Genomic DNA, 21,566 nt, shown 5'->3' with positions numbered 1-21,566 from the left:
GCACCACAATGAAGAGTGGCCCCCACTCGCCACAACTAGAGAAAGCCCACGCACAGAAACGAAGACCCAACACAGCCAAAAATAAATAAATAAATAAATTAAAAAAAAAAAAAAGGAAAAGAAGAAGTAAAGCTCTCACTGTTTGCAAATGGCATGATACTATACATAGAGAATCCTAAAGATGCTATCAGAAAACTATGAGAGCTAATCAATGAATTTGGTAAAGTAGCAGGATAGAAAATTAATGCACAGAAATCTGTTGCATTCCTGTACACTCATGATGAAAAATCTGAAAGCGAAATTAAGGAAACACTCCTATTTACCATTGCAACAAAAAGAATAAAATACCTAGGAATAAACCTACCTAAGGAGACAAAAGACCTGTATGCAGAAAACTATAAGACACTGATGAAAGAAATTAAAGATGATACAAACAGATGGAGAGATATACCATGTTCTTGGATTGGAAGAATCAACATTGTGAAAATGACTATACTACCCAAAGCAATCTACAGATTCAATTCAATCCCTATCAAGCTACCAATGACATTAGTCACAGAACTAGAACAAAAAATTTCACAATTTGTGTGGAAACACAAAAGAACCCGAATAGCTAAAGCAATCTTGAGAAAGAAAAATGGAGCTGGAGGAATCAGGCTCCATGACTTCAGATTATTCTACAAAGCTACAGTAATCAAGACAGTATGGTACTGGCACAAAAACAGAAATGTAGATCAATGGAACAGGATAGAAAGCCCAGAGATAAACCCACACACTTATGGTCACCTTATCTTGGATAAAGAAGGCAAGAGTATACAATGGAGAAAAGACTGTCTCTTCAGTAAGTGGTGCTGGGAAAACTGGACAGCTACATGTAAAAGAATGAAATTAGAACACTCCCTAACACCATACACAAAAATAAACTCAAAATGGATTAAAGACCTAAATGTAAGGCCAGACACTATAAAACTCTTAGGGGAAAACATAGGCAGAACACTCTATGACATAAATCACAGCAAGATCCTTTTTGACCCACCTCCTAGAGAAATGGAAATAAAAACACATAAATGGGACCTAATGAAACTTAAAAGTTTTTGCACAACAAAGGAAACCATAAACAGGATGAAAAGACTACCCTCAGAATGGGAGAAAATATTTGTAAACAAAACAACTGACAAAGGATTAATCTCCAAAATATACAGGCAGCTCATGCAGCTCACTATCAAAAAAACAAGCAATCCAATCCAAAAATGGGCAGAAGATCTAAATAGACATTTCTCCAAAGAAGATATAAAGATTGCTAACAAACACATGAAAGAATGCTCAACATCAGTAATCATTAGAGAAATGCAAATCAAAACTACAATGAGGTATCACCTCACACCAGTCAGAATGGCCATCATTAAAAAAGCTACAAGCAATAAGTGCTGGAGAGGTTGTGGAGAAAAGGGAACCCTCTTGCACTGTTGGTGGGAATGTAAATAGATACAGCCACTATGGAGAACAGTATGGAGGTTCCTTAAAAAACTAAGAATAGAACTACTGTATGACCCAGCAATCCCACTACTGGGCATATACCCTGAGAAGACCATAATTCAAAAAGAATCATGTACCACAATGTTCATTGCAGCTCTATTTACAATAACCAGGACATGGAAACAACCTAAGTATCCATCAACAGATGAATGGATCAAGAAGATGTGGCACATATATACAATGGAATATTACTCAGCCATAAAAATAAATGAAATTGAGTTATTTGTAGTGAGGTGGTTGAACCTAGAGACTGTCATACAGAGTGAAGTGAGTCAGAAAGAGAAAAACAAATACAGTATGCTAATATATATGGAATCCAAAAAAAAAAAAAGTGGTTCTGAAGAACGTAGGGGCAGGATAAGAATAAAGAAGCATATGTAGAGAATGGACTTGAGGACACGGGGAGGGGAAAGGGTAAGCTGGGACAAAGTGAGAGAGTGGCATGGTTATATATATATACTACCAAATGTAAAATAGATAGCTAGTGGGAAGCAGCCGCATAGCACAAGGAGATCAGCTCGGTGCTGTGTGACCACCTAGAGGGGTGGGATGGGGGGGTGGGAGTGAGATGCAAGAGGGAGGAAATATGGGGATATATGTATATGTTTAGCTGATTCACTTTGTTATAAAGCAGAAACTAACACACCATTGTAAAGCAGTTATACTCCAATAAAGATGTTCAAAAAAAAAAAAAGAATATTTAGTTCCATGAAGAATATAAACTACTGAATCCATAAAAGTGAGTATAGGCTGTATCTTAGAATACTCCTGTCAAATGTTCATGATAATTAAATGGCCCAAAGGCAAGGGAAGAGACCTTTCTCTTCTGGTTATTCTATTAATTTGTGGCAAGGCAAATGAGATTGCCAGTTGTAGTCAGTTGGCTTTGCAGTATCTGTGCATATAAACTAGTCATCATTTATCAGTTGTGCATATCTTGTATTTGCAACTTGCTGTGCGTGTTATATGCTTGAACAACGGAACAAAGTGTACTCCTTGCAGATGAGTCTGAAATTTTGATAAGTGCTCATTATGATGAGTACAGCTTGCACTGAACAGGCAGTAGCCATGCATATGTCTCTCTTGAGAAAGAAAACATCAAATTCCAGACTGAGTATGGGAAGTAGCAATTAATTTAACTGTAAAGATTCTGAATATATTATGATTTTCCAGGAATTAATGAACATGTAGATAATGAACACTTACATATTTATTTTGTGACTGTAAATCTTTGCAAATCAAGTATAATACGTTGGCTGTATGCCTATGATTAAGGCAGAAGAGAGGAGAAAACTGAAGGATCTTTTTCTTTCCCTTGCTGTGGTTTGCTAATAAATGTCAAAAGGCTGCAGGCCATATACTCACCAAAGTTAAAATATGATAAAGATGTTTTGTTTTTGTTTCTTTTATTGCTGAGACCACATCAGAATTCTTCTTAGCCTCTTCTTTCCAGTATTCCATTGTGTTATTTTTTGTCATTTGATGGATAATGTTTTCCTCTCCACTCGCTTTGGAAAAGTAGCAGCCTTCAAGGTAAGAGAGTTTTTCTCATTGACTTTCTTCACGAATTTCCCAGTCCTCAACTGTCTGTGTTCTAATGCATGGTAGTAATTTTTCCTTAGGAGCTTTGGGCACCTTTCCTTCCCCCTATTCCATTGACAAACCCCCAAATACTGAGTTCTGCTATATTCTCTAACAATAGAAGCTTTAGTTATATGCAGCAATATATTATCCTTTGATCAGTTTTCCTGATGGGAAGTACCACACCTTCACCTCTAACCAGGAGTCCAGAGTGAGTGTATTTTTGGCTGACCTTCAGGTCTGGCAGAATTAAGGTTCATAATTTCTCTGTTATTTGAACTTAACTTTCCTGTTGATTGGGATTTGATTTTTGACCTGGATGAAATCCCATTTTTAAATTAGAGTGGTACTCCTAACACTCAGTTATTGACCATCAATATAGAATAAGAGTTTTAAAGTGATTCTTTCTCATTACATCATGGAAAAATTGATCATGAATTGGCATCTTTTTTTTTTTTTTTTTTTGGCTGCATTGGGTCTTTGTTGCTGCACGCGGGCTTTCTTTAGTTGCGCCGAGCGGGGGCTACTCTTTGCTGCGGTGCGCGGGCTTCTCACTGCGGTGGCTTCTCTTCTTGTTTAGCCTGGACTTTAGGCCCACGGGCTTCAGTAGTTGTGGCACGCAGCCTCAGTAGTTGCGGCACATGGGCCCTAAAGCACACAGGCTTCAGTAGTTGCCGTGCATGCGCTCAGAAGTTGTGGCGCACAGGCTTAGTTGCTCCGCAGCATGTGGGATCTTCCCGGACCAGGGTCGAACCCACGTCCCCTGAATTGGCAGGTGGATTCTTAACCACTGTGCCACCAGGGAAGTCCCATGAATTGGCATGTTAAACATTTCCAGACACCACCAGTTCAGGGATAGCAATCACCTATTGTTAAGGAAATCTTCCTTTTGCTCCTCCTGTTCTGCTCTCTACCCTTCTCTTCTCTCCCTCCCTGTACCCGGGAGGCTGCCTGTGAGGACTACACAAGGGCTCCTGTGCCCCCTGCCTTCCGCCAACAGCAGAGTCCCCGTAGGAGATCCAGGGAGGGAGAGCGAGGTCAGGCTAATTATTCTCCGAGCTCCTTCCTTGTGGGGTTGCCTTGGGCTGCCTGTGGCCCTCGACCTAAGGTCATGGTTCTTCACTCTAAGACTTTCTCCTTTCTAGTTCTTGTAATCAATCCTTCCTCTCATCTCTTTCCTCTAGGATTGGTAACAGTGTTGCAGCTACAATCCTGAATTTCAACAGTATCCCCAGCACTGTGTCCCCAACTTTGCAAATAGTCCCTTTCAAATTAGTCTCCGCAAACTATCCTAATTTAAATGTTCCGTCTGTTTCCTGTTGGGATCCTGTCTAATGCAAATGTTATCATTCCTTGTATTTTGGATACTATCAACTATTCTTGTGTAAGTATCTACTGTATACCTATCACCTGAATAATCTATGGAGCACACACAAAATAAAAGAAAAAGTCACTGCCTTCTGGGGGAATCTATCATGTGAGATAGACAAGCCTTACCTTTATTACTTCATTCAGTATTCAGTCAATGTTTATTGAATGGCTTCTGTAAACCAGACATGGTATATGGAGGCTAAAACACAGGTGAGCACTATTTAGTCCCTGCCCTCTTATATCTTTATTTTAACTGTGTATTTACAGAACATTCTAGTGTTCAGATAATTATAATTCATGATCCTGAACCAGGCAGTCCCTCCATCCCAGCCTCACACATTTGCCAGGATTAAACAATAGGTTAAGAGTATCACCACCACCGTCAGCATTGGTCCATAGGGGCTGATTGTGAGCACATGGAGGGCATGGGCTTTGCTTTATTCATCTTTAGAGTATTAGCACCACACAGTGCCTTGCTTGAGCCTGCAGGAGACTTTCACCCTGTAATTTATTTTGTTTTGTTGAGTTATCCCACTAGTTCTCTAAACCTCTCTAATGCCCAGTTCCTGAACCTCTGTCACTGCTCTTTTTGGCCCTGGACTGAGTGGGCAGGTGTCAGCCTGATTTCTGTGTCCCTAAAGCCCAGGTGCTATAGACCTTATTAATCTTCAGTGGCCTCCTGCCTTGAGGGCTTGATAAGAAAGCAGAAAGTCACCAGCCTATCTAGTTTTGCCTGATGCCTGATCCTGGCCTGTTCTGTTCTTAGTTCCCAACTCCTGGTTCCATACAGTGACCTCTGTGATTCTCAAGCGTGACCATTTCCTGAGCCCATAACAGGACCTCTTTTGTGCCTTCATCTTGCTAGACGGAAATCTTTTAGAGTGTCAAGGAAACCCTTCTGGGCAGATGGAAGATTTCAGGTTGAATACAGGTCTTCTTTTCTTTATGTTAACATAGGGTAAAACATATTCAATAGGTGTTATTTCAGAAGAAGGGGCCCATGGTTAAATAAATGTGGGCAATTGTCTTTAAAAAGTGTCTTCACTGTAGGACATCCCTTAGGATGGGTGGCCACCTTTTGGGAAACCTGTTTTGCATAGTTGACTTGTAGCCAGTAGAACCCCAGGCTGTGGTAACTTTTCCCTACATTGCTCTCAATGCCTGCTAACCCTGAAGAGCTGTAAAAGTCAGAGACCACAGAATTGGGCAGGTCAAGGAGGATGTGACAGTCCCTTCCTGTGTTGGGAGGAGGAATGTGTGTGAGTGACCCTGTCCAGTTAGTAAGGCCTCCTGGTTATCTTTGACATCATTATGTGATGATTTTTGGCAGCCCTGCACTTCATGCTCCCAATGGGAGACATCATCAATCTACACGTCAGCCAAAACTCTCCCTGATATTTTCAGGGTGTGGGATGGGGGCATTGTACCTTATGATGACCCTGTTTGAGTGTTCCAAGTGTCATGGGAGCAGCCAAAGAAAATTCACTGCACTTTATTGAAGGACTAGGACTTGTTACTAAAATGTTGTAATAAACTGCACAAGAGTTTTGTGGAAATCTTCTACTCTCTGGTCTCCTTTCCTTACTCTATCTCCTGCTCCAGATATATCTCAACTCCTGCTCCAAGTATATCTTAACGTAGTTTTTTCTTTGACTTATCTTGCCCTTCTCTGTGGGTGAGCAAAACACAATCTATAATTGAATGGTTTCATCTAAACCAGAGTCTGGGAACATCTGGAGACATTTTTGGTTGTCACAACTGGAAGAATGCTACTAGCATTGGTGGTACAGGATAGGGATGCTGCTAAACATCCTATGATGCACAGGACGGCCCCTCCCAGCCCCTCAACAAAGACTTATCCAGCCCCAAATGTCAATATTTCTAAGGCTGAGAAACCCTAATCTAGACCCTAATCTATCCAATAGAACCTTCTGTGATGATGGAAATATTCAGTATAGTTGTTATTACTATATGTGGCTATTGAGCATTTGAAACATGGCTAATGCAACTGTGGAACCGAATTTTTAATTTTAACTTTAATAGCCACGCTATAGCTAGATGCTACCATACTGGACAGTGCAAATCTAGACCATGGGTCCCCTGTCCAAATACCTTGGCTTACAAAAATGATGGACAGAAAAGGTTGGTACCTTAGAGGATATTTAGAGGAATCTGAAAAGGGGGGGTGTCTTTAAAGAAGCCATGAGGCTGAAGTCAGTGCTGGTTTCCTGTGGAGAAGACAGAAGGTTTGGAGGGGCCCCATCATCAGGAAGTTTATGTGAAGCAGGGCCCAGAAAGCCATGTGGTGCCTTGTGTTGACAGATGAAGCCCCATATTTATTTCAGAATGGACAAAGAGTTGGATAAACTGTCCAGGAGGAAGAAGAAGCTTAAGTTAGTGAATTAAAAGGATTGGATATGGAAAGAAGAGATGATGATGGATAAAGTAATGAGGAAGGTGGATAAGAAAAACATGGAAGGAGAAGAAGGTAACTTAAGATGGGAAGGGGGCTGGAGGAAGAATGTGGCCAAGACAGGTGAAAGGCATGTTTCTTGGAAGAAAATTAGTTATCAACTCTTCTCCTCCTCCTTCTGCTCTCTATTTAGTTTCACTGAAATTTTTTTCTGTACCCACATATATCGATCAGGGTCCAGCAGGAAACACATGGTATACTCAAATTGGAATGGTTTGAGGGGTTCATAGAGTGACTGTTTACGAAGGTGTAGGCAGGAGGTAGAGCAGCGCAAGGGGCAGTAAGGACCCCAAGACTGGTAACCGCAGGGTGTGCTTACCACCCTAGGCCTGAGTTTCTAGGGAGGGAGCCACTACTGGGACCCAGCACTGTGGGGGCCGAGGACAGGGCTGCCTGGCAGGTGCTGCAGCCTTCAGTGGAGGACTAAGCCAGCCACAGGTGAGCTGGCTCGTAGGAAAATACTCTGACTTCACTCTCCCCCTTCCTTATACTCTCCCTCCCTCCAGGGCTCCCCTAGGCCAACCCCAACCAGAAGCCAGAGCACAGGTAACCTCAGTGGATGTGGTGCATGCAGGTCAGCCTCCCAGCACAGAGCAGGGTGGAGATGCGGACAGGTGGGGTCAAAGGGATGAACAGGAGATATCCAGCACACCTTGTCTGCTCTTTTTCTCAACCTTTTTCCCTTCTCACTGACCTTACATGTAAGTTTTTCTCCCACTGTTACTCATCCTTCTCTTGTTAACTCTAGTCTGTCCTTCCCCCAAGTGCATGTGTAGTATTGGCATTATAACCCTTTGGGATGACTCCTCAGTGTCTCTGCTCTGACTGCCTAGCAGTAGAATCTCGGGCTCTGTCCCAAACCAAAGCCCTGCTTCTGTCCATCTTGAGGTCGTTTTTTCTGTGCTGGAAGCAGCCATGTACCTACACCCAGTGATAGAGTGAATGATGAATGACCACACAGCAATCTCCAAAAGAACTTTCCAAGACTGTTTTACAGTATTCACCTGACAGCAGATGGCATTAGAAGTCATAGGGGCACTAAAGGGTGTTGGTTTTCAAATCACTGAGAATTTGAACTTCTTGACAAAAGAGAAAGGTGATTTAATCACCTAGGGCAGAATTAGGAAGGCCAAGACTAGGTTGGAAATGGACGGGAGAGAAGCAAGTGATGTTTCGGAGATGGAATGTATAGGCCTGGGAACCTAGTTAAATGTGGGAGCACTGGAGAAGAAGTAACAGGTAACCATCATTTCAATAGTCCAGATCTGAGTAGTTGAGATAACTGTGGTGTCATTGACTAAGGAAAGACAACAGAAGAGTGGCAGATTTGCTTGGGAAGTTGAGGAGTTATGTGTACCGCATACTGAACTTGAAGTGGTGGCAAAACAATCTATGGAGATGTCATAGGACCATTTAAAGATGTATGTCTGGAGCTTAAGAGAGTGGCTGAGGCTAGAAAACAAAGAAGAGGTGTTTAGAATATGGAAATGGGTGAGATCCCCAAAGAGAGGACTAGAGGCTTCTCAAACTTAGGGTCATCCTAAGAATCACCCCTGGATATTAAAAAGTTGACTACTCTACCCTCTCCAGAGACTTGTGTTTCAGTGGGTTTGAGTCAAGACAATTGTCCTAAAAATATTCATTTTTAATGAGCACCCCCAAGTGATTTTGTTGCACTTTGAGAAGCAATATATTTTAGCGGAGAGACGTTTCATAGACTAATTTAGGAGAATGACTGGTGCTCTGTCAGGTTAGAGGGGAAATGGGAGGAGTGAAGAATAAAGATGAGATGAGCAGAAGGGGATTCTGTGCTGTGCCCGGTGTGAAGAGGGAGGTGGGGGTATGGAAAGAGTACCAAGAATGTAGCTATTAACAGTGTTGATGCTGTGGAGCAGAGGTTCCCAACTTTTTTGGTCCTAGGAACTCTTTACATTCTTCAAAATTATTAAGGATCCCAAAGAATTTTTAAGTGAGTTATATCCAGTGGTGTGCTGGTAAACCAGTTCTTCAAAACAAAAGCTTTGATTTGTGGCATTTGCCGATTTCTGTGGTGTAAACTCTCACCGTGGACTATTTCTAGCTATGAATAGCTCTCTTGCAAACTGGTAGGAGCCAGCTCCAACACATTATTGTATCAGTATATCTATTGATATTTACCATATTGATATTTAAAACTAAGATTTAAAAATATTTATTTCACTTAAATATAGCAATAACCATTCATTACATGTTAATATAAATAACACTTTTATGAAAAACAACTTTTCTAAAACAGGACAAAATTTAATGACAAGAACATCAGTGTTTTACATTTTTACAAATCCTTTTAATATCTGGCTTAATAGAAACAACTGGGTTCTCATATCTGCTTCCTCATTCAATCTGTTGCAATATCCCATGTCATGTAGCTTCTGGAAAACTCCACTTTATACTTATGAGAGAATGAGTGAAAAAGTTAAATTCCATCTTAGTGTTATTGTGCACAGTTTTGACCTTGCAGATGCCCTGAAAGGATCTCAGATGCCCCCAGGAGTCTCTGTAAAAAAAATACACAAAGTCAAAATTTTAAGGTTAAATTTTTAAATGTTAATAAAAGTTAATTTTTTTTTTCTTTCTGCACCCCAAGTATTGTCTTGCATAGCACACATCTTATTAGAGACCCATTGTTGTAGAGGATGAAGATAGACATGAGGCCTTTGGGTTTGGTGAGTAGAGGGCCTGAATGGGCAAACTTTGAGAAAGCAAAATCCATAAAGCCGTGAATATATAAGTAACATTTACAAGGAGTGAAGGGGGAGTGATGGAGGAGGAGGAAGTCGAGACAAACTGCTCTAATACTTGGTGAGGGACAGAAGGAAAATAATTGATTTTTTTGGCCAGGCAAAGACTAGGTAGAAGGGACATTCGAAGCACTTGAAAAAGAATGTAATAATCAAGACACTTTACAGAAGCCAACTGGTAATGCAAGTATTAGTTATCTCTGACTTCTCTCACAAGAGCAAAATAAACAAAACAAAGACCTTGGCAGAGACTTTGGAGATATTCTGAGAACTGTGTTTTTATAACAGAGTTGGGCAATGCAAATAGTTAATAGTTGCATGGAGCTTTGTTTATTCTGAGTAGGTCAGAACAAGTCATTCTAATGGTTCTAAATTGCCATGAACCCAGAGGACTGGTCTCTCCTTTTGCAGATAGGTATTCCTCTTCGCAAATGAGCATATTTCCACAAATAAGCCATTGGAGATAAATCCTTGACAAAATGATAAATTATGCCCAAACTGACACCCACCCACCTGCCTGCTAAATATTTCTTGCCCTTCTCCAGGCACATACGCTGCTTAACGAGGGAACTTTATCCTGAAGACATTATGTTCAGCTAGATACCACCTAATCCCCAGAGATGGCTCAGCTGATAACATGTCAAGATGTCAAGCATGAGGAGGCATACACATTTTTGCTGACCACTCTCAATGGGAGAAAAGATTTCAATAGCCAAAGGAAGACATCTCTGTTAGTAGAATTTTAGTGACTGAAAAAGAAAAATGGGAGCCAGGCAGGTAATTGCCAAGGCAAACCACGGAGGCAAGTGCCTACCTCACGAACTCTGTGAAGTCCGGTTTGGGGGCTTTAACATATATTGTAAATTATGATGACTACAACAGAAATATATTTTATTCAGCAAATAAATGCCAGTAACTGTCTTATGAGCTGACTCATGTTACCTTACTTAGTCCTTGAGAGAACCCAGCAAAGTAAGTGTTATTATCAAAATTTTGCAGAGGACGGGGCTCTGAGAAGTGAGGAAACTTACACAAGGTTGACCAGCTGATAAGAGGCAGAGGAGGAGAGCAAGTCTACAGACACAGACTCTTCTCTCTTCTACCCCAGTGATATAGGATAGCTGTACCAGTGATGATCCAAGACAACAGAGCATTCAAGACATTGGCTTGTATTTGGCCACGCCGCACGGCTTGTAGGATCTTAGTTCCCCGAACAGGGATCAAACCCGTGCCCCCTGCAGTGGAAGCGCGGAATCCTAACCACTGGACCGCCAGGGAAGTCCCTCAAGACATTTGCTTTTGGTTTGTAGTTTTCTAATATAATTTTATGACAAATTAATTGTGCCAACAAAAAGTGAGAAAGTATCTGGGTTGTAAATAATTTCTCCCTTTTATTTTTTCATTAAAACTCAAAAAATACTTCCCTCAAACTTGGATCCAAACCACATTTCTTAGAATCTTCTGAAATACTTGGCTCAGGTTTTTGTCTTTTCCCAAAGCCAAATTACTCTGTTATTGCCCCCATCTTTATGGAGAGTAAAACAATAGTGCTGGCTTCTTTTATTTCTCTCTTTCCTCACTACTCATGTATGGGCTCTTTCTTATAAATAGGAATTTTAATTTTTTAAGTAAAACAGGATAACAGTTTATCAATCTCTCGCTCATCCTGATGTCAAAAAGTGGGCAATTCTTTTCCCTGACTGGCTAAGGCAGAAACATCAAAGGAATTTATGCAGGAGGAATTACTTGGTACACAGGAGTTGTTTGTTTTGGCTGTTTGCCTGCTCTTCCTGTGTCTGCTATCAGTGATTTTTCACCAAGGTGGCTTAATTATTGCAGTTCAGACTCCAAGTTGCTACAGTAAAGATGCTTCTGCTCTCTGCCACAGTTTCTTTATAACACTTGCTGTTTACACAACTCATTCTTAGAACCTCCAAGGTGATAGGAGATGGTCTAGGAAGATTGGAATGATCCCATTGGCTTTATGAAAGCTTGGACACATGCCCTTGGAAAACCAGTCATCTCCTTGCAGCCCCAAAATGGTGAATTATTCTTCCATGAGCCCTCAGCCCCTGGTACAAAGTCTGATTGACACATAGTAGGTACTTGATAAATGTTTGTGAAGCAGAGGAAATAGCAGCAGCTTGATCAAGATGTCAGCAGGAACACCAAAACAAAAATGCCATGCCTGCTCAGGCCAGAGCACCTGATTTGTGAAACGGGGAAGAAACTCTTGCAGATTTACTACTACTCAGTATTCTCTAACTCCCTGTTTCATGGTTTGTATTCTGAGATCAGGGGTCGGCAAACTTTTTCTCTAAAGACTCAGATAGAAATATTATAGGCGTTGTAAGCCAGCCATATATGGTCTCTGTTGCAATGACTCAACTCTGCCATTGTAGTGTGAAAGCAGATGTACACAATATGGAAATGAATGCACAGGGCTGTGCTCTAGTGATACTTTATTTACAAAAATGGGTGCAGTCTGGATTTGGCCCAAGGGCCGTGGTTTGCCCATTCCTGATTTAAAGGATTGAAATTTAATGGACTTCGAAAGAATATCAAAAGATATTTTGTGGATGTTAACTAGACTTATTGTGGTGATCATTCCACAATATGTACAAATATTAAATCATTCTGTTGTACATCTGAAAGTAATATATTATTTGCCAATTATTCTTCAATTAAAAAAAAGATACTTTGCGAGTCAGCATCCTATCTTGAAACAAAATAACCATGTATAAAAGTCTTTAAAAATAGGCATAGTCTCTGTAACCATTAATGGAAGTCAACGGAATTGGTATGTAGGTAGAGGGTAGAGAGAGAGGTAGGGTTTGCATTCAGTGAGGTCTCCCATTAATCTAACCATTAGTTTAAGATATTGGATAGTAAGAGTTTATACCCTTTGACCCAGTAATTTTTCTTCTCAGAGTGTATCATAAGAAGCAATCAGTAATGAAGGCAAATATATATATATAGACAGATGTTTAATATATGTCATTTAAAATAAAAATTAAGGAACTAGTTAAATGTTCAACATTAGGAGAAGGATTAGGTGTATCATGATATACGCCCATGAAAAAATATATTTGCCACAACGTGTTTGGAGCCTAGGGCAGGAGGAAAAATGGAGGCTCACATAACACGTCTAAATATTTAGAAGCTATAAATCAAGGTACCAGACTATGTTTCACCCTCCTACTTTGACTATCTCATGTAATTTATTGAATACTGTACTGAAAGTGAAAAACGGAATGGTTGTCTGGGTGCAGAATGGTTGTAAGCACATCAGGGTTTACCCTCGTGATCACGTGGCCGACGGGAGCTACACTCACTGCCGCTGCCCAGCATCGTAAGAGAGCATCCTGGGGTTACCGCTAGCCTGGGAAAAGATCAAAATTCAAAGTATGGTTTCTACCACATGAGTATCCCTTTTTCACCACTGTAAAGTCACAAAATCATAAGTGGAACCATCGTAAGTCAGGGATCATCTGTTATTTCCTACAGTGAGCATGCTGTTGTGTTGATAACCAGGAGAAAAATAACATAAAACACTCTGAAATTTTGACAAGAGTGTTAATAAGTACAGCATAGTTGTACAATAACTGGTTTTCTTTATCATAGTTCTCAGGAGGCTGGAAAAAGTTATTTTTCTTCTCCTTTTTATCTTTAAAATGGCATTCATTGCCTTTCTATGATGAAAGTCTTACCATGAAGGACCTCTTAAAAATGTGTAGAGGAAGGCAGTGTGGGACAGTGGGAAGAGAGGGCGGAGATCTTGGTTTGGATCTTATCCTGACTGTTTACTACCTCTGTAACACTGGAGAAATCTTTCAACTCCTCTGAACCTCGAGTTCCCTTTTTGTAAAATGGGGATAATAATAGCTGAATCATAAGATGTTTGTGGGGAGTCAAAGTAATAGCATATGAAGAGGACTTGATGTGCAGTGGGCCATCAGTATTACTTTGCTATCTGTACCAGCCTCTCCCCGTTTCTATGACTTGTGAGCTAGGAGCAGAACAAAGATAGAAGTTCTCTTCTCTTGGGATGTTTGCAAATTAATGGGAAAGAGAACACATAAAGCATAGAATGATCAGCTAGAGAACAGTATCCCAGCAAAATCTAAGTACAAAGAGTGAAACTAAGATGAACATGTTTGGAGGTGGTGGGAGCTGTTGGCAATTCATTTTTTCTGGGTCTGGTGAGAGCTTCATAATTTATTTTGATGTTTATGCATAGATGTTAAGATAACTTAAACCAAAAAATTTAAACCCAGAACTCCCCAGAGACTATGACTGGAGTTTCCATCATCTTGGGTATCTTTGTTAACTGGATAGAAAGGCACATCCTTTTCTATCCAGACCCATCTCTTCAAAATTCACTGAGAGGCTGGGTGGAGAATGTAGCTATTAATTTTACTGCGGAGTAAGTTCCTAGCTACAGCCTGCTTATTGCAGTAAACCAGGGAAGCATGTATTTGTGACAAGCAAGAAGCAAATCCGCCACCTTTAGCATTTGTGTTATTGAAGACTTCAGCAGAACTGGGACATGAGCAATTTCCTTTTGTTCCAGTCATTGTCTAAGAGAGAGGTCTGACTCAAATTACAGAAAATCAGAAAAGGTGCAATATTATGTTTAGAATACTCTTAAGATTACAGCTGAAATTTGTCTCCCAGATCTTTTTGTCTCTGCCAAATGGTAGTGACTCATTTTGATGGTGGCTGAAGAGATGTAGCCAGTATTAATGGACAGAACACCAGGCACAGAGATGATTATTCCTGCCTTAGCCACATACTTTTATGTTCTTGGGACTTTCTGAGCTTGCTTTCTCCCATGTTAACTGGCAGTAACAACCACCTCTTGCTACTGGGGTCTTGTGAAAGATAGTAGGCAATGTCTCCAGAAGTTGTTTTAAGTTGCTGAAAAGAGAGAATGGAAATACAGAGTTATACTTACATCACTTATTACTATGACTTTTAAAAATTTATCTGGTTATTACCATTTCTTGGCAACTAGACAGTTTATTGAGATAGGACCCTTTTCCTAATACATTTTTAAAATCCCCCTATCCCAAGTTATATAATGTTTAAAAAAATAATAATTGCAAACTCGTTACACAATAATTTTGTATTTGTGAGACAAATCTAAGTTTAGCAATTGTATTTCATGGGGCTAAGAAGTACGATCTCCTACTCATATTCTTTCCAGCTCTGAAGTGAAAAGCCATTGAGCTGACCTGGAGTCAGTTTCAGCTTGACTGCTTATATCGGAGTAACCTTGGTTAAGTCCCCAACCCTGCTGATCTGTTTCCTCATATAGAAAAGCGGAATAAATCATGTCCTCCAGGATTGATGTGAGCGTTAAATAAGATGGTACCTGTGAAAATAGCCATTTCAGAACTTGCTATGTAGTAAGTATTCAACAATGTTTAGAGAATCTTTAGATTTATCGTTTGATCAGGCCGCAGCAAAAGAAGGAAGGTTAAGACTAAAAATAAGTAATAGTGGACTAGTTCTTAAATTCAGATGAAGACTCCACAATCCTTAGGGTGTCTTGGATGTTTTTTTGCTTTTTTTCTCCCCAAATATAGACAGCAAAATGACCTTAAAAGTTCTATCTTATCCTTTCTACATTCTTTTAATTACACACCTCTTATAAGAATCTGATCAAGATTCTTCCAAAGAACTAGTGTGACCTTAACAAGGCCACATCTATGGGTCAAAACGCAGTCATAATCGGTCTCTACCTTCCAGTACCTAAAATTTAGAAAACTCAGAATAATGTGAGTCTAATGATTATGAAACTCAGGTACTTTTTTGTGCATATTCTATTTTCTGTTTTCATAGAGAGGACGTAAATGATAAGTAAACATGACAGATTTATTCCAAAAACGATTTGTGGGATGTGACAGATTCAGATTATAGTGATAACTCTTTTAACTGCATAGGAGTAACCAGGGTTCTCCATCACACATGTAAAACGTGCTTACCAGATACCCATGGGTAGCACACCAATAGCTGAATAATCATGACTGTTATCCGGTAGCCCATGCATTTCTCCTTCCAGGAGTTATTTGTTTGTTCCCAAACGTGTACTTGCCAGTTGTTACTATAAATGCACATTTTAATTAGACATTAAAGAACCAATGAAATATAGATTAAAAAAAACAAAGACAGTTATTGTTTCTGTGAAAACTATGTTAAGCAATTTGGGCAGACTTCGCAAAGGTGAGTTGCCAAAAACAATTACTGTTGAAATAGATGTGGTGAAAGTTCTATAAAAGATATTGATGGGGGAACCCTAAAAATCTAGAAGTATTCTGGACTCTGGTAATGGCTGTTTCCTCACTTCCACCTCCCAAATCTCACACCAACGTCCTCCACATCTGGCAACTCTAATACGGAACTGTATAACTATGGTCCCTAAAGAAGATTTTTTTTAAAGGGTGAAAAATAATATTTAAAGATATAACTTAAGAAACCTTATCAGAATCTAAAGAAATCTTTGATCAACAGATTGAAAATGTTATTTCCCAGCTTTTAAAAAATTAAAGCACAATAATCAGCATAAAGACATATCCTAATGAACTGAATGAATTTCAAAGATAAAGGCAAAAGGATCAACTCATCTGGAAAGGGGAATATTAGGCCAGCCTGAGACTTCTGCACAGCAGTATTCAATTCTAAAAGATAGGTGACATATTATAGATCAGCCAGGAAATTTGTGTCTTCCTACCCCCAAATTTCATACTCAGGCAAACTATCATTTAACCTTTAAAGGTAATAGATGAACGTTTTTAAACATGTAAGAACTCAGGGATATAGCTCCCATGAGTCTTTTGTGACTATTGAATAAACTATCACAGGATCAACTGAAGGAGTATATTGAACCCATTTAACTCTGGAAATAAGACTTTAAAATATCTGGAAAGAGAAATAACATTTTAAAACCTAACCGATATAAAAAAAAAAAATTCAGGGGAAATGGGGAAGGAATGTTGCAGACAATTGAAGAACGCTGATTTCCTTATCTTTTATAGCCAATGGTCAAAAGATATGATTTAAATCAAAAATAGAGGTATAAGTGTAATTTAAACTATGAGGGTAAAAACTCAGAAAAAAATATTATAATAAAACCAGATGACAGAGTAAAGAGTGGAAGAAAAGAGTAGAAATATACTAAACTTGTCATTACAGTATGGAGTCAGTAGATAATGTATAAGGAAATAGAAGATTAAATGTAATCTATAAAGTTATAAATAACCAAACGCAAAAATACTTCAAAATTACCAGAAAAAAACATACATACATACAGAAAGCAAATACAGCTCACATTGTAAAAGATGATTTTTAAAAGAAACAATAAAAATAGAAAGCATAATATAAAAGATGACTTAAAGTTGAGATTAAACCTATCCATCATGTAATTAATTCATTCAAGAACTATTTTTAACACCCCTACTATGTGTCAGGCATTGCTCTATGTATTAACCCATTTAATCCTCATAATAACTATTCAGTAAAGAAACTATTATTATCCACATTTTATAGATGAGAAAATAGAGCCACAGCAAGGAATAGTGACTTGCTTCCTAATTTTACCACTGGTAAATGAAGTAGATAGGATTTGCATCCACGTAGTCTAGCTCCAGTGCTTGGATTCTTAACTGCTATGCAGGACAGCCCTAGATGCAGTTAAAGCAGCTTTCACAGAAACATTTATTATCTAGAATGCATAAATTAGTTAACAAAATAGAATGAAAATAAGTGAATTGAGCAAACAACTAAAGTTAGAACAACAACAAACACAAGGAAAGCATATCAAAGCATAATAAAGGTAGAAGCAGAAATAAATAAATTAGAAAACAACAAAAGGCAGCAATGATAAAGTAATGCAAGAACTTGAACTTTGGCAGGGGTAGGGGGAGTAAGATTTGTGATAAAAAATTTAATACAAAAAGAGGAAGAAAATATAAATCACAAAGTAAATGCTAATAAGGAAACAATCACACACAAAAAAGAGTGGTTAAAATAATCCTAAAAGATAATGTTGATCAACTATACAAATAAATTTTAGAATATGAATGGAAGAGACAACTTTATAGGCAAATATAATTATCAAAACTGATCTCAGAAGACAGAGAGTTTGTAAACTTACCAGTCACAAAAAATAAAATAGAAAAAATTGTTGAAGAGCTCTTCAAAAGAGCACAAATCCCAGATGTTTTCATGGGACAGTTCTATTAAATTTCTAAGAAATAAAAATTTCAGGGACTTCCCTGGTGGCATAGTGGTTAAGAATCCGCCTGCCAACACAGGGGACATGGGTTCAAGCCCTGGTCCAGGAAGATCCCACAGGCTGCGGAGCAACTAAGCCCATGCACCATAACTACTGAGCCTGCGCTCTAGAGTTCACGAGCCACAACAACTGGGCCCACGAGCCACAACTGCTGAAGCCTGCACGCCTAGAGCCTGTGCTCCGCAACAAGAGAAGCCAACGCAATGTGAAGCCTGCGTGCTACAATGAAGAGTAGCCCCCCGCTTGCCCCAACTAGAGAAAGCCCATGCGCAGCTATGAAGACCCAACGTGGCCAAAAATAAATTAATTAATTAATTAAAAAAATTTTCAGTTACATCTAAACTATTTGAAAAGCTTTAAAATTATTTTTTTATGATACTATCATAACAGTGGTATCAAAAACCAACAAAGATAGCACAAAATGGATTAACTACAGATAATTCAAAAGCATTCTAGAAGAATGAGATAATATTAACAAGTGGGGCTTATTCTAGGGATTCTAGAATTGTTCAAAAAATTTTCTAATAGACATTTCTCCAAAGAAGATATACAGATTGCCAACAAACACGTGAAAGGATGCTCAACATCACTAATCATTAGAGAAATACAAATCAAAACTGCAATTAGGTATCACCTCACACCGGTCAGAATGGCCATCATCAAAAAAATCTACAAACAATAAATGCTGGAGAGGGTGTGGAGAAAAGGGAACCCTCTTGCACTGTTGGTGGGAATGTAAATTGATACAACCACTGTGGAGAACAGTATGGAGGTTCCTTAAAAAACTAAAAATAGAACTACCATATGACCCAGCAATCCCACTACTGGGCATATACCCTGAGAAAACCATAATTCAAAAAGAGTCATGTACCACAATGTTCATTGCAGCTTTATTTACAATAGCCAGAACATGGAAGCCACCTAAGTGTCCATCGACAGATGAATGGATCAAGAAGATGTGGCACATATATACAATGGAATATTACTCAGCCATAAAAAGAAACGAAATTGAGTTATTTGTGGTGAGGTGGATGGACCTAGAATCTGTCATACAGAGTGAAGTAAGTCAGAAAGAGAAAAACAAATACTGTAGGCTAACGCATATATATGGAATCTAAAAAAAAAAGAAAAAAAGGGGAAAAAAAAGGTTCTGAAGAACCTAGGGGCAGGACAGGAATAAAGACGCAGATGTAGAGAATGGACTTGAGGACATGGGGAGGGGGAAGGGTAAGCTGGGACGATGTGAGAGAGTGGCATGGACATATATACACTACCAAATGTAAAATAGATAGCTAGTGGGAAGCAGCTGCATAGCACAGGGAGATCAGCTCAGTGCTTTGTGACCACCTAGAGGGGTGGGATAGGGAGGGTGGGAGGGAGACACAAGAGGGAGGGGATATGGGGATATATGTATACGTATAGCTGATTTACTTTGTTATACAGCAGAAACTAACACAACATTGTAAAGCAATTATACTCCAATAAAGATGTTAGATAAATAAATAAAATAAAAATTTAAAAAATTTTCTACATCAAAGAAATAGCATATAATTTTCTCCACAGATGTTGAAAAGGCAATTTGTAAATTTGACAGAGGCCCTTGAATACTCCTAAAAAAATAATAGGAGATGGATACTTCAATTGCATGATACACTATTCCTTTGCATGATATATAATACCATGTGTCTGACCCCAAACCAACACCATGCTTAATGGGGAAATATTAGAAGCATTCAGAATAAAGATGTTCACTATTATCAACTTGATTTATCATCATTGTGGACCTCTAGATAATGCAGCTGGAAAAGAAAAAGGGAAAAATATTTTTAAAATAGAAAAAGAGGAGGTGAAACTATCATTTTTCAGATGATGTGATTACCTCATAAGCTTATGAGAATCAACTGAAAAGCTATAAGATACAATGAGAATTCAGAAAGTGGCTGGATATATAATCTAAAAGTGGAAATAAGTAGTGTTTATATGTATATGCAAGCAACTAACTAGCTGACATACTAGAAGAAAAGATATCATTCAGATTAGCAAGAAAATGAAAAAGCAAAATTACTTGGTATTAAACTTAAAGTATGCTTGATCTACATCAGTAGTTCTCAAACTAGCCAATTTTGCCCTCCCCCCACCCCCTCCAGCCCACGGGACATCTGGCAATATCTAGAGACATTTTTGAATGTCCAGCATCAATAACGCTGAGGTTGAGAAACCCTGATCTAGCTGAAGAAAACTTTGAAATGCTACTTAGGACCACAAAGGAAGGCTAATCATGTTCTTGGATAAGAAGTTCCAAAATGGTAAAATATAAAATTTCCCTAAATTAATATATAAACTTATGAAATCTCAATAAAAATTACAAAGTGATTTTTTTGAACCAGAAAGCTGATCCTAAAGTTCACATGTAAAATGAAGCAAGAAATTCAAAAAACATTTTGAGTAAGAACAGTAGTGATGGGCTTCCCAGGTGGCGCAGTGGTTGAGAATCTGCCTGCCAATGCAGGGGACACGGGTTCAATCCCTGGTCCGGGAAGATCCCACATGCCGCGGAGCAACTAAGCCCGTGTGCCGCAACTATTGAGCCTGTGCTCTAGAGCCCATGAGCCACAGCTACTGAGCCTGCAGGCCGCAACTACTGAAGCCCGCGCGCCTAGAGCCCGTGCTCCACAAAGAGAGAAACCAATGCAATGAGAAGCCCACGCACCACAATGAAGAGTAGCCCCCGCTCGCCACAACTAGAGAAAGCCCACGCACAGCAACGAAGACCCAACGCAACCGAAAATAAATAAATAAAATAAATAAATTTATAAAAACAAAACAAAACAAAACAGTAGTGGTGTAGAGGACAATCTCAGATATTAAAACTTATATATGAAGCTATGACAAATATAACATTGAAGTCATTATAAGAGACCCAAATACACACTGGAACTTAGGATATAATAAAGAAGACCTTTCAAATCAGAGTGAGAAAGTTGCACTATTCCGTAGATGGGCTTAAGTTAATTGGATGCAATTGGAAAAGAAAATTATCCATGTTCTATATCTTATACTGAAATAAATTACAAATGAACTAAATATATAAGTATAAAAATTATAGGAGTAAACATGGAAAATTTTCCATTAACCTAAATTAGGAAGGGCTTTTCAAGTTTGAAAATAAAAGACTGATAAACTCAACTGTATAGAAATAAAAATTGTGTAACAATATTGCTAAAAGTCAGAAGACAAATGATAAACTGGAAAAGTATTTGTAACTCATGTGACAGACAAAATAGCTAGTTCCCTTAATTTGTGAAGAGTGTTTCTACAGCAGCCAACAAAAAGTGGAAAAATGGGTAAAGAATATGAACACACATTTCATAGAAAGGAGCTTAAATTGTTCTCAAGCTTGAGAGAATGCTTAACCTCACTCATAATAAGAGGAATACAAATTAAAACTGCAGTGAACTATTGTTTTTCCAGTTTGTTTTTTCATTTCAATTTCCAATGAAATAACACTATTTTCTTCAGTTCAATT

The 21,566-nt window shown here is 38.8% G+C and overlaps 2 protein-coding genes across 20 annotated transcripts in view; one reads left to right on the top strand and one right to left on the bottom strand.

Moving 5' to 3' along the window:
- GREB1L (GREB1 like retinoic acid receptor coactivator) overlaps window positions 1-21,566 on the top strand; it is a 267,107-nt gene that overhangs the window by 72,205 nt on the left and 173,336 nt on the right. The window lies entirely within an intron of this gene.
- Window positions 1,860-21,566, bottom strand: part of LOC309610571 (uncharacterized protein) — a 138,307-nt gene continuing 118,600 nt past the window's right edge. For all 3 annotated transcript variants that reach the window (XR_014234023.1, XR_014234024.1, XM_082353633.1), the window contains 2 exons: window positions 14,538-14,661; window positions 1,860-9,497 (listed from right to left, as the gene is read on the bottom strand). Coding sequence is in view for 1 of the 3 variants with exons in the window: in XM_082353633.1 (XP_082209759.1) it covers window positions 9,478-9,497; window positions 14,538-14,661 (144 nt within the window). In the remaining 2 variants the exon portion in view is untranslated. The remainder of the gene's footprint in view (window positions 9,498-14,537; window positions 14,662-21,566) is intronic.

The sequence above is a fragment of the Balaenoptera borealis genome (assembly GCF_965194805.1).
Source record: "Balaenoptera borealis genome assembly, chromosome: 14".
Lineage (NCBI taxonomy): Eukaryota > Metazoa > Chordata > Mammalia > Artiodactyla > Balaenopteridae > Balaenoptera > Balaenoptera borealis.
The sequence above is the reverse complement of the archived record's forward strand: the minus strand, read 5'-3'. Positions and strand labels throughout refer to the sequence as shown.